We start from the raw sequence: 16,443 nt of genomic DNA, 5'->3' as shown, positions 1-16,443 counted from the left end.
GCTCTGATACTGGCCACTGTCAGTCTGACACAAGTATGAAAATTCTTATGTTCTTAGGCCAAACTCAAACAAATGCCCAACAATCTAATGATAGATTTCACCCCGCTCCTCTTTATCTGTACTTTTTCCCTGTCATTGCTTATGGGTAAATAGAAGCTGTCATCATTGTAACTGGCTTCCTCAATACTGAGTTGATTCACTAAGGCCAGATTTACACTAGATTTTTTCTCACTGTAATGTCAGTTAAGCGTGTGATTTTGTTTGTTTGTTTTACAACATTTCTATACTGGCAAATGCCCAAGAGTGGACATACTTATACCAGCAAAAACCAAAAAAAAAGTGTTTTTCCCAGTGTAGCTTATTTTGTTTCAGGAACTGGCATATAACTATACCAGGAAACCTTTTCTACTTTAGACTAAGCCTAAGTGATCTCCAAACCCAGCACCAATGTTCAAGGCATCCATGAGAAGCATATATTGCCATCCAAGTTTTCCAAAGCAGTCTATAGTTCCCTTGTGTATGGTACTGGCACTTAAGTTGTTTGTTATAGGCAATGAAAATCCAAGCTTTTACATTGGATTTTTTTTCAGAGCAATAATCCTATTCAGAACACTCTTCACTTCAGGTGATTTAATGCCTTCAAGAGCTTCTTCCTACCTATGTGACACTAGTGCTACCAAATCCGTGAAGAGCCGTGAAGGCATCAATTCCTCAAGCTCCTGCGAGGCAGTTATTTTTCCGAGGTAGAGGTAACATGACACTTCGTGGCTTCTAAAAGAAGAGAGTTCAGGCCCCCAAAAAATTAAAGAGAAAAATTATAAATGAAGCAATAAAGCAAATCAATGACTCCATTCCCATGTAGTGAATTATAAGAGGCTTGGCGGACACAGCGAGATGTTCCATTTGCCATCTGCTTTATTGTTTAGTACCGTGCTTAGTTTATAATGCTGAAATGTGAAACCTTTTGCTGCTGCTATTTGCTGACCTTGTAGAGTCAGTGCAATGGTAAGAAACTCGTGGAAGGTGCAGTAATACAGCAAGGGCCCTCTACCTGGACATTTAATAGCACAGTAGAGGCTTTCCCCTAGTCTGCCCAGATTTTTTAGTGGAATGGCAAGGATGTTCTACCTGGATGTATCTAGCAATATTTGGCAGCTGGGCTGGAGCTATGGCAGGATGCCTTCTGGCAAGGGAATTCAAGCAGTTAAGACATTTTAATTTTGGCTAAAGATACACCTATAAAAGTAATTTGCTTTGCAGAAACAAAGCACATTAAGCAAGAGAGACAAAGGGGCTTGATTACTTTATTTTGACTGCTTTTTATTTTCTTTAGTGCAGAACTAACCCTTCTCCTTTTGGATTCATTCTCTGTCAGGTCTTCTGCTCTCTGTCAGCAAGTCTTGATATATTTTGTGCAGTGGAAATATTAACGTGCTTAAATCAAATCCAGCTATTCCTGCAGGGTGGTTAAGTGCTGTTCTTATCTGTTCAGCGAATAGGATACTCTTTTAGCCACACCTCTCAAAGTGTCACTGTATTGATGGGTCTCTCTCATTTTCAATTTAGAAATGCTGATGTTTTGTAACTTGGAGTGAAAAAATTCCCTTTGTGTTCAAAAAAAATAGTCACACTGATTCATAAATTAATCTAAATCAGAAATGGAGACAATCCCATTCAGTCCCAACTACCCCATCCTTTGGCCTGTTCAAGGTTGTTCCCACAATATATTGGTCTAATGACTCTAGTCTAATTGTAAATGGCCCATGTACTGGAGCTTCCACACTACTTCTGTTGGGAGTCTGTTCTGCAGGCTGGCACATCCAGTTCTCAGGAAGCTTTTCCTGATATTAATCCTACCTTATCTTTTTCTTAATATTATCCCCCTCCGCTTAGTTATAACCATAGAGACCAAGCTAAACAATTTCTCTCCCTGGCCCATGTTTACATCAAATATTTGAAGACAGTGATAATATTCCCCCACCCTTTAGTCCTTATTAGCCAAGCTATGCCTGTTTAGCTCTCCTCATCAGTGTAATTCTTCCAGCCCTTAAACAATATTCATCATTCTTCTCTGAACTCCCTCCAGTTTGGCAACTGAACACTGTATTTAATTTGATTTCAGTGTAGGATAAAGACGGTTTATTGCCTCCCCTCTCCATGATGTGATCTCTTTACAGATGACCGGAATCAAATACTAATTTGCTCTGGTTTTCACCTAAAATAAAATAAACAATGAAGTCACTTAAAGTTATAAAACTACCATTTTTTAAAAAAATAATTTTTGGCTGCATTTTTAGGCTCCTGTATCACAAAAGCAGCTTTGATTTTAAAAAGGCCTGCTTATACCCTGTGGGAAAACTCTGACAGATCTTCTTTTTAGTGGGAATGCTGCCTGTATTTCTTTCGTATGAAATCAGGATCTCTGTTTGTCTACCACTCTCCACCCACCTGAAGTCCTAATCCTCTGTGGCATCACAGTTGGTTTCTGCAAGTTGATGGCTGTGATACCACAAAGGATGGATTATGACCTTAGATGAGAAATAAACCTCAGGACCAGGTGAGCTCTTTGCTCTTTCTCCAAGCAGCTATATGCTTGCTGGCTAGCCACTGAGGAGAGAAGCTACTTCGAGAGAGGTTTAGCAGTGTGGGGATGGGGACTAGAGAGCAGAAGGCCAGTTCCCAATGAGTTCAGTTTTGTACTTGGTAATTTAAAAAAAAAATGCTTTGGAGCTGGTTTGGGGGAAGGGTGTGGAAGTGAAAGTCACTCTCTCCCCCCTGTCCCCCAATTCATGTATAGACCTGGGGTGGAAGTTTATTGAGTGGGCATGCAGGATCTACCACCCTTCCCAGGAGCAGGAACTGTGGTTAGTATTTGTACAAAAGTTGCATCTTATGTGCAAATCTAAGACTAAGACCTGGTTGAGTGTGCAGGGTGAGGAGGAAATCTGATAAACTGAGATAGTGACTCTTTCTTTTATAAAGCACTTCAAGATGTATGGAAGAAAAACGTATTATTATTATTATAATTTTATTATTAAATTGGGATCTGAAAAGTTAGTTGGATACTTTCTTCTTCATACACAATCACCAGTGATCACGATAATAATGCTATATAACATGTTCCATATGTAGATCTCAAAGTATTTTACAAGGTTGGGTAAGTGTCATTATCCCTTTATACCGATGGCATAACAGAGGCCCAGAAATGTGAAGTGACCCAGGGTCACATAGTCGCACAGCCAGAACTAAAACCCAGGTCTCCTGACTTGTGTGTTCAGTTTAGTAGACAACAGTTGGAATCTGAATTTAGCTCTCAGATTTTGCTGATGTGGGTGAGGCAGATGGGAATCAAGCTCTCTCCTCCAAGGGGATGACTGCACTATAAATGCTTGTGTTTGTCTATGCAATAAGCAGATGTGACACAGCAGTTGCCCAGAGTGCAAACATAGGCGGCACATAAGTGTGGTTTTTACAGTCTCTTTTCTTGCACTTCAGAGCAATGAGTTTTGCAAAGTACATAATCTGCATTTTGATGCAAATTTAAGAGGTAAGGATGTTGACATTTCTGTATGTTAAGTATGGTGAACTCATGGTGCAGCAGCAGGTTATAATTCCAGACAGGATGCCCATTTTTGGGAGCAGCTTCTGTGATCCTGCTCTCCAAGCCAATGGAGATTAAACGCTTCAGCCTCAGAACATTCCCAGTTGTGTGTGTTCTGTATATAAACACCACCACACAATTCACCACCACTGGGAGCCTCTACTTGGGAAACATCCAGGACTGGAATAGCAGGGGGTAGTGCAGGTCCGGACTGAAGTGCATTGGCAGAGCTGTGTATGGGGACCCCAGGTCTAGAAAAATAGAAGCTGTTACAGGTGAAGAATGGTGTGCTAGACTAAGAGACTGTGGGGAAAACTTGCACAATACAGGCCTGGAATATATCTTTCTTTACCCATTCCTGCATCATTAGTTCTCAGCTTCCCTGAGAAGTATTTCACAGACCTCTTAGGGCTGACTGATAATTCTCCACAAGGCAGGCCAAGTAAACAGCCTTATTGAATGTCTCCTGTGCAATGCATGTCATTCAGGCACCTTTTCCAGTGCTTATGCTCTTTCCCCATGTGCTTTAATGCTAACAGCAATAGAGCAGCCAAAGCACATGGAGATGGAGTGGGAGTGGCAGAAAAAAGAGCTTCCACCACTTTCACTCCCTCTTCCCATTGGATTCAACAACCCAAAAGCACATGGGGGAGAGGGAGCAGAAGGGAAAGAACAGAAAGAGAAGGAACAAGAGAGAAAGGAGGAAGAGAAGGAACAAAAGAGGAAAAAGGAGAGAGAAAGAATGAAAGGAGAGAGGGAGTAAAGAAGAAAGCTGCAAGGAAAAAAAATTACAGAAAAAAATGACTGCAATATGGTAGGTGTTTGTTTTCTCCTTTTTAGTTTTTGTTTTGTTTGGGAGAGAGGAGGAAGGTACAATCCCTGCTATCATTCCTCTTTTCTTCATTTGTCTCCTGCTGCTTCTTTGTACCTTTGTTTCTCTGTCCCTTTGGAGGTGACTGGCCGGTACCGGGTCCCGCAGTAATTCTTATCAGACTCTTTGGCCTTTCAGCCAAGTTGTTTGACCAGTTGCCTTGCACAGCATGCGAATTAGCTCATTTTGTGCATGCAAACTACGGTGCCCACAAAGTTTCTCCTTTAGAGAAAAGAACTAGTTGATTTCAGACTAATGGACTGAAATTTCCCTTTTCTCTCTCTTTTTCTCTCTTTAAAGACAATTCCTCGTCTTTCCAGGAAGATGAAGAGGTAGATATGGAGGCTGTCAACTGGCAGCTGAACAGCACCCCCATGAATGGGCACTCTCCTACCCCAACCACTGCTCGTTTCCCCAGCTGGGTGACTTTCGATGACAATGAAGTCAGCTCTGCTTCCCTACAGAAGCTTTCTCCCTTGAAACCAGACACCCCACCAATAGCAACGCAGACTGCAGATGTTAACTGTAACCTTGCTGCATCCTTTAAGAAGAGGGAGCGCCCCAGGAGCACGTTGGTGGACCTCACTAAAGTTCAAAAGCTAGATCTTTCCTCCTTAAATAGGCTGCCTTCTGTTGGAACACCCCCCTGGAGTGCTACTAACCCCTTCCTGGATGAGTCTCTGAGGGATGTCCAACCCTCACCCATCAACCCGTTCAGCTCATTCTTAGAGGAACGAGATAGGCGTTCCCACAGCTCCTCTCTCTCCAGTGCTCCAGGCCAAAGCCAAAGAGACTCCCTTATTATCCTCTACCAAGAACCTGACACCATCAGCTTCGATGAGTCAAGCAAAAACTTAACCCACACAGATGCTGTCGAGCAGCTCAAGCAGCTCCGGATTGGGGATCCAGATCACCTGAGCAGCCCAACTCTACCTGATGATGACCCCCTGATGCCATTTGAGGTGGATGGCACATTGTTGAACTTGGCCTCATCTCAGCCCAAGGATGGCTGGCCAATGATGCTCAGAATACCAGAGAAGAAGAACATCATGTCATCTAGGCATTGGGGGCCAATCTACATCAAACTGACAGCGAGCGGGTATCTACAGCTTTTTTATGAGAAGGGTCTGGAGAGGCCCTTCAAGGAATTCAAACTTGAGATCAATCATGAGATTTCAGAGCCCAAACTCCAAAACTATGATGAGAATGGAAGGATACACAGTGTGCGGATAGACCGCACCATCTACAAGGAGAAAAGGAAGTATCAGCCTAAACCAGCAATCAGCCATGCAGCAGAAAGGGAACAAGTGATAAAGCTAGGCACTACTGATTATGAAGACTTCCTTAGTTTCATCAGCGCAGTTCAGGATATACTAATGGACTTGCCAGCCTCATCAACAGATCTGAGCACAGTAGGATTAAACTATCAAGAGGAAGAAATCATTGTTGATGTCAAAGATGAGTTTCATGGCATTTTGGCCAAAGGAGACCATAGGATTCTCCAGCACAGTGTGCTGACACATGTACATGTTCTCAGCTTCCTTTCTGGCCTCGCAGAATGCAGGCTGGGCCTTAATGACATACTTATAAAAGGGAATGAAATCATTGCACGGCAGGATATTATGCCTACCACTACCACGAAGTGGATTAAGTTGTATAACTGCCGGTTCCATTCATGTGTGGATGAGGAAATGTTTAACAGCTCCCAAGTTATCCAGTTTAATCCCTTGGATGCCTGCCGATTCGAGCTGATGCGGTTCAGGACTGTGTTTTCTGAGAAGACTTTGCCTTTCACTCTGAGAACAGCAGCCACTGTCAAAGGTGCTGAAGTGGAGGTCCAGAGCTGGCTGATGATGTCCACTGGGTTCTCCTCCAACTGCGACCCTCTAACTCAGGTCCCCTGTGAAAACGTGATGGTCCGCTACCCAGTGCCAAATGAGTGGGTGAAAAACTTCCGCAGGGAAAGTGTCCTGGGAGAAAAGTCTTTGAAAGCCAAGGTGAACAAGGGTGCCAGTTTTGGATCAACCAGCGTGTCTGGTTCTGAGCCGGTAATGAGAGTAACTTTGGGAACTGCCAAATATGAGCATGCCTTTAATTCCATTGTATGGAGGATAAACCGACTGCCTGACAAAAACTCAGGTGAGTAGAGAGTACTGTGTCTGAGTGGATAAACTTAAAGAAAAGGTATATTTTGGGGGCTGGGGGACATAGGAGTTACACGGTACAGTGGATAAACCGTTGTCCTTTTGGAAGGTTCAAAGGGGCATCAGTTGCATGAAATGGCTGGTTGTCTTACTCTCCCTAACAGTGATTTAATGTGTCTCACAAAGAAACACTGTTTTTGACAAAACCATTTTGGTGTAGCCACATGCAGATATGCCTTCCAACCATGATTTTTTTCAGTGCATTCTGGGACTCTTGCCTAAGCTTTCCTATAATGCACTACACTGTTTCTGAGAACAGGTACTTTTTGGGTAACTTCCAAATGTAAGGCACTGTATTGTGTGATATAAGGGGGGCCAGCTGAATCACTGTAGCTCCAGCCCTTGTGACTTCCTATCCACAATGTTGTAAATTGCACTGGTTCAGGAAGACCTGAGACAAAGATCTCACTGCATTTGTTGCAGCCAGAGTTCATACACGTACGAGGTATGGTGGTTGTGTGTGGACAAAGGGCACTGTGTAGACATTACAAGCTAAAAGTATTCCATGCAACAACTTGTGGCTACATCTTTCAACTAGTGCGGACAGGGACTAAGACCTGATTAAACATTTAAAGGGACACTGTCAAGGTAAATCATATAACTTAAAAATCTGTCCTGCCCTGTATTTTTATAGTTATACCTTTAATTATTAACATTCAAGTAATCCGTGAAATCTAATTTACTTTTTACCACCCTTACCATTTCTTCACTTTCTGCCCTTCACCCAGCTTGGGCAGTAAAATCTGACCAATCTAGTTCACTTTCTGTTTATAGTAAATTACCTTTTCTGGTTCCCATGCCCTTGGCTAATGGAGTTCTATGCATAAATGCTGTTTAAAACACTGACTTGTTCCTGTACCTGCCTCACTGGGCAGGTTTCTGCCTGTACGTTTTCCCTACAAGAAAAGTTCAATGATGCTCCAGAGCTGGTCCTTTCTGAGAACATCTGTTCTCATTTGGCAGGAGGGAAGGAAAGCATTGAACTAGGTGTTTCTCACCTTTTGGATCACTTTTTAGCTCAATAAGGCCAACACCTTAGAATACACCACAGAGTACAAACCTGGATAGACATCAGTCTGACAACAAATGAGGCTTGGAGAGTTTACTTTGGAGGAAAGACTAGAAGCAAAGAGTAGGGGGAATAAAAAGAAACATCAGGATGAAAGACTAATCTCATGTCAATAGCAGCATGCCTGGAAAAAGCCATACTGTCAGCCTGACCCTACACGCAAATAATTATGTGCTTGCTAGGAAAATCCCACTGTGCCGCCTGCATGACCCCCCAGGTCAGATTCCAGAATTCTTGACTTTTTTGCCTGCTCAAGCCATTAGCGATGCTCTCTAACCCACTTTCTTTCACCTTCTGTGAAATGTTAACCCAAGTTTCCAGTTTTGTCCTGGTCTCTGTCTGTGACCTTACATCTGCCTCCCAGAAGGGGAGGATGAAGCTGAGATGCACTCCCTGCTGTTGGAGAGTCGTCCCACACAGTACTGAGCAGTAGCGACACATGTCTGATACACCTGGGAGGAAGAGAGGTGCCCTGGCTGGAGACAGCCCCTCCTGTCAGGTCACAGTGTGATTTGAGGGAAAAGAGAGGGGAGCAAGCATTATGACATGGCCACTATATCTGTGGGAGGTGGTGTGGGAGGGAATCCTAGAGTATTGGTGGAGGCAGGCCTAGTATAGTTTGAATCCATCCCTGCCTCTCAGGGGCTATTTATATTTCTTGACAGCACTTATCCCATGCCTCTAGATGCTCAGAATATACAACAAATTTTAAAAAAATACACAGTTGCCTGAATGAAGCCACCCACAATAGTCACCCAAAATATAATAATAGAGACCCACACATCTAGCCACCCACAAACTTCAGCCCTTATCAAAGGGTGGGCTTTTTTGCATGCCCTGAATGTTGACAAATCCAAGCTCTGGTAAACCAAAAAGGGAGGGCAAATTCCACTTTCAAGGACCCCCATGGAAAATACTGTGCAGCAGCTCCCTCCAGTTTAAATTAAGGGGGATCTAGCTGCCTGTCCTTACTGACTGCCACTGAAGGTGGTATTGGGGGGAGAGAGTGGTGGGTCACTAAGGTAACCAAGTCCTAAACCATTTAACCCAGTGCTCACTTGCAGATCATAAAATCCAAGCACCAGTCTCTAAGAATTATTTCTGTAGCTTCACTGCCTTATCCTGACTTCTTGTCTTTGTGGTTCCTGATATGAACAGGCCCTATGCTCTCCAGCTTTACAACCTGCCACCAGGACCATCTGCGAAAGTGTCTGGGCCATTTGCTTGTGGCTACAAATTCAAAAGCATATGACTGAATCAATCCATGTATTTAGCCTGTGTTTTTCTCTTGGAGGCAACTAATGGCAAGATTCCACAGAGTATGTTGCTGAGCTTCTTCCCAGTACAGTTTGGTAAAGTCTATTGCTCTTCTCTGATTCACAATGAACATGTTGACACTGGCTGATAAAGGAAGCCTGTTTATAGGCCCCATGGAGCCTCAGTCACAACTGGATGTGATCCAGTACAAGAGAACTAGCATGTGTTTTTACCCTCTAAGCAGTGGAACAAAAGAATGTTAAAAAAATATCCATACAGAGGCTTCATGATAGTGGGGAAAAAGCTGTACAAACAAAGCAGAGGTGTGACCCAAACCAGAATCTTGGATCTAGATATCCTGAACTGTGGAGCAATTTGGCTATGGATCCAGTCCCAAGCATGCTGGCTGGCCCTACCTGTAAAGTGGGCCAAATTAAAACCCTAGATCTCACCACCTCTGAACTTCAGAGACAGTTGAACCAGGTCCCTTCCGAACATGGCAGCTCAAGCCCATTTCTGAAACACAGATAATTTTCAACATGGACTTTATTGTGAGGAGTGAGTCATTGAAAGTGAGAATGAGGTGTTTGTTCCTTAGGGAGGCAGGAAACCAAGAAGAGGATGAATCTGTCTGATGTCTTCTCGGTTTTACTACAAACTTTATCCTCTTTCAGACTGAGGGGTCTGATTGGGTGTGGCGGGGGAAATAAAAGTATAATGTTCTATTTTGTGACCCCTGGTCAATTAATAACTGCATGGCTTCCATGTATGTCATTATAACTTTGTGTATTTTTTGCATTCACAGACATTTCACTTAGTTAACATAAGTGCCAGACATTTGAGTGGGCACCAACAGTAAATGTTTCAGTTATGTGCACAGTGAAATCTGCATGTACTGTTACTCATTACTACTACTAGAATTGATTAAATAGTTTAAAAATAAATGACACCTTCCCCACATAATTTATGGCTCAGTTCAGTTGTGCAGAGTTCAACTGACTACAGTTCATGGGGTCATGTTATGTGTAAACCAACATAATTTAGGCTAATTTAGGGACTGATCCTGCTGTCTTTGAAGTCAGTGGGAGTTTTACCATTGACTTTGGTGGGAGTTGGCTGAGGCTCTTAGATTGCAAGTTTTTCACAGCAGACCATATTTGTTTTGTCTCAAGTGCATCAGTGGCACTCTATAAACAATCAGAAACAGTAAGTTCAAATAAATAAACATTAGGTTTGTTGTGATAGTTAAAGGCCTTGCTTATTTGTCCTGTGTTGTCAGACAAGTAGATTCAATATTTAGTTTCATTCTTATGACGCTATGCAGTGTCCAAGGTGTTTTTTGTATTATATGTGGGGCTAGTTGCACCACCTATCATTTAAATTGCTTGACATTTTCTATTACAAGACCTTGTTTTGACAAACTTTAACTGTTTGGGCTTAAATTTTTACATACCAGGCATCTTCCTCTGGCTTTTTTTTAAACTTCAGCCAGAGAGGAATCAGAGAAGGAGGCTAGGGACACATCCGTTGTTTAGCCCATGTTACAAAATTCTTGATATCTTTCTTCTGAAATGCTCTAGTGACCCCATGCTTTGAAGCAGGGATTTCAAAGTTGGCAAGGGGTGGTCTTTGTGTCAGGGATGTGCCATTTACTGTTCACATGAAAATCCACCAAAATTTGGCCAACTTATAAACCTTTGAAAAGTTGCATGCTCCATATAGATTTGTTAGAGTTTAACAGCAAAAATCTCTGACGAGCCCATCCTCACTGAGCATGCTCGAGCCTCTTACAGCTGTTAGTGCATAACAGACTGTCAGAGAAGAATAAAATGTGTTCCTTTCTCTTAGTTCCAGTGCCTGGGCCCACCCCAGCCTGGAGCAGCCATTGCATGGAAAGTGCTTCTGAGCCTGGTAGTCCTGGGCTAAAGAATGCTCAGTGGCTCTGTTTCAGTCCAAATAGTTAAAGGTTGTCAAAGTTATAAGCAACTGAAAATAGGGTCTTATAATGGGAAATGTTGGGCAACTTTAATAAGCAGTGCTCCCAGCCTTGCCTGTAACTGGTGGAACTGTCTTTCCCAGGAGGTATTATTGGCTCTTGACAGCATTTAATGTGCATGCTCATAGCTCTACTGCAGCTTAGGAAATGCCCACTTTGATAGGCAGCCAAGATCTATTTTTAAACACAGGATCAGGAGCCAGGAATTCCTGACTTTGTGTCCCAGTTCTGACACTGTAATTTTCTCTGTGGCCTTTGGCAAGTCACAGGTCTGCATTGGAGTTGGTACACAGCCATACTCTTCCCCAAGCCCCACACTCCAAGGTAGCTCCACAATGGATTGTGCCTCAAGGAGTTCCCTTGTGCCCAGGGGTAATGTACCTATTACACCATTCCTCCAGATGGTTCAGCATGCTCTGCTTTCTCTGGCTGGACAGCTCCACTGGCCATTGGAGGTGTGGATATAATGCTGCCCCCTATCCATGTTAGTCCCCCTTTCTGGGGTGTTTCTGTTGACAGAGGTTCTAGGAGAATACAGTCTCTGTGCTTAAAGGAGACTGTAATTGTACCCAGCCACGACATATATAATGTTGGGAAAGATTCCTTGTGCTCCCTCCCCTTGTGCATCCATGCTGTAGTCAGACACAGTTTGGTCCTTAACCTCTCTGTGTTTCAGTTTCCTGCACCCAAAACAGGAGAATACTTCCTTACCACACAGTGGTGGTCTGCAGATTAAATATAGATATTGGGTACAATTTTCAAAGCATTAAGTCCTGTTTTCAAAAGTCAATGGGACTTAGCCTCATGACAAAAGGCCCAGATTTTGAAATGTATTTAAAATGTATTTACATATGATTTTTATTAAGTAAAATGGTACTTAGGGTATGTGTCTACACTGCAATAGGGAGGTGTGTTTGCAGCCAGTGTAGACATACCTGAGCTACTTTGTCAAAGATAGTTTGAGTAACAATAGCAGTGAAGCCATGGCAGCACCAGCACTTGAGTATGTACTCAGGGTCTCAGGCAGGCAAGGCTATCTCATGAAGCCGGTCATGCTGCCATAGCTTCACTGCTACTGTTACTCGAGCTAGCTGTGACCTATCTGGATCAGAGCTAGTTTGGATATGTCTATGTGATGGGTTGGATCACAGAAACCCCTTTGGGGCTGCAGCTGATGTGCCAAGACTACTTCTGCCCCTGCTTTCCCAGCCCTCCCAGCTTGGGACTTCAGTGCCCTGCTTGGTTTGAGCCAGACCCGCTAGCCTGCTGCAAACCCAGACCCAGATCTGAACCACATCCCCTAACAGCTGTAGGCTTAAACTGAAAGCAGCGTAAGAATTGTTCCTGTCTTTAACACTCAGATGCTCAAGTCCCAATGGGGTCCAAACCCCAAGTAAATCCGTTTTACCCTGTATAAAGCTTATACAGGGTAAACTCATAAATTGTTCGCCCTCTATAGCACTATAGAGAGAGATGCACAGCTGTTCCCCCCCCCCCCCCGGTATTAATACATACTCTGGGTTAATTAATAAGTAAAAAGTGATTTTATTAAATACAGAAAGTAGGATTTAAGTGGTTCCAAGTAGAAACAGACAGAACAAAGTGAATTACCAAGCAAATTAAAATAGAACACACAAGTCTATGTCTAATACAGTAAGAAAACTGAATACAGATAAAACCTCACCCTCAGAGGAGTTCCAGTAAGCTTCCCTTTACAGACTAGTCTCCTTCTAGTCTGGGTCCAGCAATCACTTACACCGCTGTAGTTACTGTCCTTTGTTCCAGTTTCTTTCAGGTATCTTTGGGGGTGGAGAGGCTATCTCTTGAGCCACCTGAAGACACAATAGAGGGGTCTCCCATGGGCTTAAATAGACTTTCTCTTGCAGGTGAAGACCCCCATCCTCTCTCCTATGCAAAGTCCAGCTCCAAGCTGGAGTTTTGGAGTCACATGGGCAAGTCACATCTCCATGCATGACTCAGAACTTACAGGTAGCAGCCATGGTTCATATGCTACCTTGAACGTCCTCATGTAGACTTCTTATGTGGATTGGAGCCTTCCAAGATCCATTGTCTGTTAAGTGCTTCTTGATTGGTAACTTAATTTGCACATTCCTTTCTCAGGAAGCTGACCAAATGCATTACTAAGGCTGCTTAAAAATCAAGCAAGTACACAGCCAATATTCATAACCTCGAATACAAAAATGATACATGCATACAAATAGGATGAGTAGATTCAGTAGATCATAACCTTTACAGAGATATGTTACATGGCATATGTAGCATAAAACATATTCCAGTTATGTCATATATACATTCATAAGCATATTTCCATAAAGCCTTATGGGGTGCAATGTCACAGTCTACACTAGCTACAGTCACACCTGTGGATTGCAATGTCGACATGCCCGTAGGCTACATCTACACTGCAGCTGGGAGGTGTAGTTCCCCTCTCAGGTAGATGTATATGCGCTACTCTGATCAAGCTAGTGCACTAAAAGTAGCAACGTGGCCATGGCGGTACAGGCAGCAGCTTGGGCTCACCGTCCAAGTACATACCTGAGATCTTGGACAGGGTGGTACTTAGGCAGTAAGCCCAAGCTGCCACAATTACACTGCTGTTTTTAGCACACTAACACAAGCACGGCTCTCCGACCTGGGAATCACACCTCCCAGCTGTAGTGTAGATGTAGCCGGAGTCTCCTAAGTCATTTAGATGCTTTTTTAAAATTGTCTGTGAAATGTTTTGAAGATGAAAAGCCAGAATTAAAGTGCAGCAGTGTTTAAATTATTTATTTATTTATTTATTTTAAGTCCATTTACTGGAGAAAATAAAGTCATACTATCCTTTTCTTTGCAACACAAGGAACAAATGAGTACCATATTATTTTAACATTTTGGGGGGTTCTGTGTGCTCTTTTAAATTAAACCTTTTCCTCCTTCTCTTGAAGCATGTCTTTGATAGGCTCTTGACTTAATATGCATGGAGAAGGCACAGCCCTTAAACCTTGTGCTCAAGATGTAGACAACTGGAGTTTTCTTGGAAACCTGCTTCCAGTTGCTTTTCCATTATGGAAGAACAAAGCCATTCTGATAAGGGTCCTTGAACCTTGGTCCAAAACCTCTGTCAAGGTGTATTTGAAGTCTGTAAACGTTTAGTTAACTCCCTTGTTTTTCGTGTCTGCATACCCCCATCCAACTAAAAATGGGAACACCAATGCATTCTGAAGAGCCTGTTTGTGCAGTATTTACTCTACATTTATACAGTCCTTAGCACAATGGGACCCCAACCTTGCTGAAGCCTGTAGCCAGCAATATACAATATTTGTTATTAATAATAATATTATTATTTCTGGCCTGACCAGAAGCAGCGTTGACCTTAAACTTCATTAGGAAGCCTTTGTGCATGATTTGAGTAGTGTTTGTGAAGTGCTTTGAAAATACCAAGTGTTCTGCTGATGAAATTCACCCCTCTGAAGAAGCACTTGCACAAGGCCTATAAATCCCATTTAAGCTCTATTTTGAGGGCTGAAGTGGGACTCAGAGGTGCTTAGGCGTTGTCTAGTGCTGGCTCTCTGCACAGGGGTGAATTTCACCCTGTCAATGCTAAGAGTTAGTACTATCTTTGAAGAGACCCTGCCTTGCTTTGCAGGCTCAGGGGGCTGGATATTTTGGAATGAACTCTGGGTGTGCTCATTGTTTGGGTACTGCTGGTCTTCCAGGGCCCAATCCTGCAAGCCCATCATGTATGGTACTCCCATTCTGCTCCATGTGGAGGGCTTACAGGCTTCTTTCCACTCTTACTTCCCAAACCCAACCTCCTGCATTCCTTTTTAGCTTCTCAGTGTGCATCTTGCTAACTTGTATAAAAGGCAAATGCTCCCATAGTGACTGCAAAATGGATAGTCAGAAATTAAATATCATCATGCACAACCAGATGGCCAGAGCCTTGTTGTGTCATGCACGGATTTGTTTTACTTAGACAAAATGTAAGGATAATAATCATGCATAGGATTGATCTAACACCCTTCAGCCAAGGTTCTCAAAGCGCTTTTGAAAGATACTATCCTCATTTTGCAGAAGGAAAAATTGAGGCACGAATAGGTTAAGTGACTTGCCCAAGGTCACAATGAGTTGATGACAGCCAGGAATAGAACCCATATGTCCTGATGGTCAGCCTGTGCTCTAATGACTAGAGCACACAGCTTTCCAACAGGGCAAAGGGGACAAAAAACAAAACATAATGCTCACAGATCACTGCAATTTTAAACTATCACTTACATTGCCCTTTTTAAGGAGTGAGTATTGTGTAAGGGGATGGAATAATGAACTAGAAGTTGGAATTCCTGGGTTCTGTTCCTAGCTTTGCCATTGACTTGCTGTGTGACCTTAAAGAAATCATTTAATTTTTTTTATTTTATTTTCCTATCTATAAAATGGTTATAATACCTAGCTGAAAGTGTGATGTGATCCTCAGATGAAAGACATCATTGGACTGTGTACTGCAAGATCCTGCCTTTGGCTGTGCCCAATACCTGATGCATCAGAGGAAGTAAAAAACTGCCTTCAGTACACCAGTGCTGTACATGGAAATAGGTTGGAGAATTCCTTCCTGATCCCTGTGGTGACTGGTTTATACCCAGAATTCTCATTCACTGAAGCCAGTCTAGAATGATCAACTATCATCCCTGCAGCTTGTTTACTTTAGTCATCTCTGGAAGCTGCAGCTGCAATGTAGCTATTATGAGCTCATAAATTACTCTAGCAGATTCTCTGTTTACTCCTATTTTAAGATGCTTCTTTGTAGGTGTTGCCCTCGTTGATCCTCACAACAGTTTTAAGTTTCACCTTCTCTATTCCCAGCTTCCGGCCATCCCCACTGCTTCTTTTGCCACCTGGAGCTTGGCTCTGACCAGGAAGTGCCTTCCAGTTTCGTCCGCTATGTAGACGTGGAGTTTGACATGCCCACCACTTCGGCGTCCAAAGCCACTGTTCGGTCCATTTCTGTAGAGGACAAGACTGATGTCAGGAAATGGGTTAACTATTCAGCACACTATAGTTACAAGGTAAAGTGGGCAGCTGGCAGTCACTGTGGCTAGCATAGCTATTGCATGATTCATTTTTCTTTAGATGTATTTAATGCTGGTGAAAGAGATGATTTATCAAGGTGACACAGAGTCAGAGATGGGAGCAGAACTCTTGACTCCCGGCCCTGTGCTTAGACAACCCTAACTCATCGCACTTTGAATTCCTGTATCCATCACTGCCAAACAAGTAACTGTTGAGCGACACGGGGTTTCTTCATGCTTTTCTGTAGGAGTAGTACACACCTTTCTTTCTAGCTTCAGCAATTTTGCAGGTATTCTCTTTAGAAGTAAATATTTCAGTACTTTTAAATTGTGATGGGCTAATTTCTGAGCTGGCATAAATCAGCATAGCTCTACTTGT

General features: G+C 42.9%; 1 protein-coding gene across 1 annotated transcript in view; it reads left to right on the top strand.

Moving 5' to 3' along the window:
- STON2 (stonin 2) overlaps positions 1 to 16,443 on the top strand; it is a 112,639-nt gene that overhangs the window by 89,427 nt on the left and 6,769 nt on the right. The window contains exons 5-6 of the mRNA XM_073349345.2: positions 4,773 to 6,611; positions 15,859 to 16,061. Coding sequence (XP_073205446.1) covers positions 4,773 to 6,611; positions 15,859 to 16,061 — 2,042 coding nt within the window. The remainder of the gene's footprint in view (positions 1 to 4,772; positions 6,612 to 15,858; positions 16,062 to 16,443) is intronic.

This window comes from Lepidochelys kempii, chromosome 6 (assembly GCF_965140285.1).
Source record: "Lepidochelys kempii isolate rLepKem1 chromosome 6, rLepKem1.hap1, whole genome shotgun sequence".
Taxonomy (NCBI): domain Eukaryota; kingdom Metazoa; phylum Chordata; order Testudines; family Cheloniidae; genus Lepidochelys; species Lepidochelys kempii.
The sequence above is the reverse complement of the archived record's forward strand: the minus strand, read 5'-3'. Positions and strand labels throughout refer to the sequence as shown.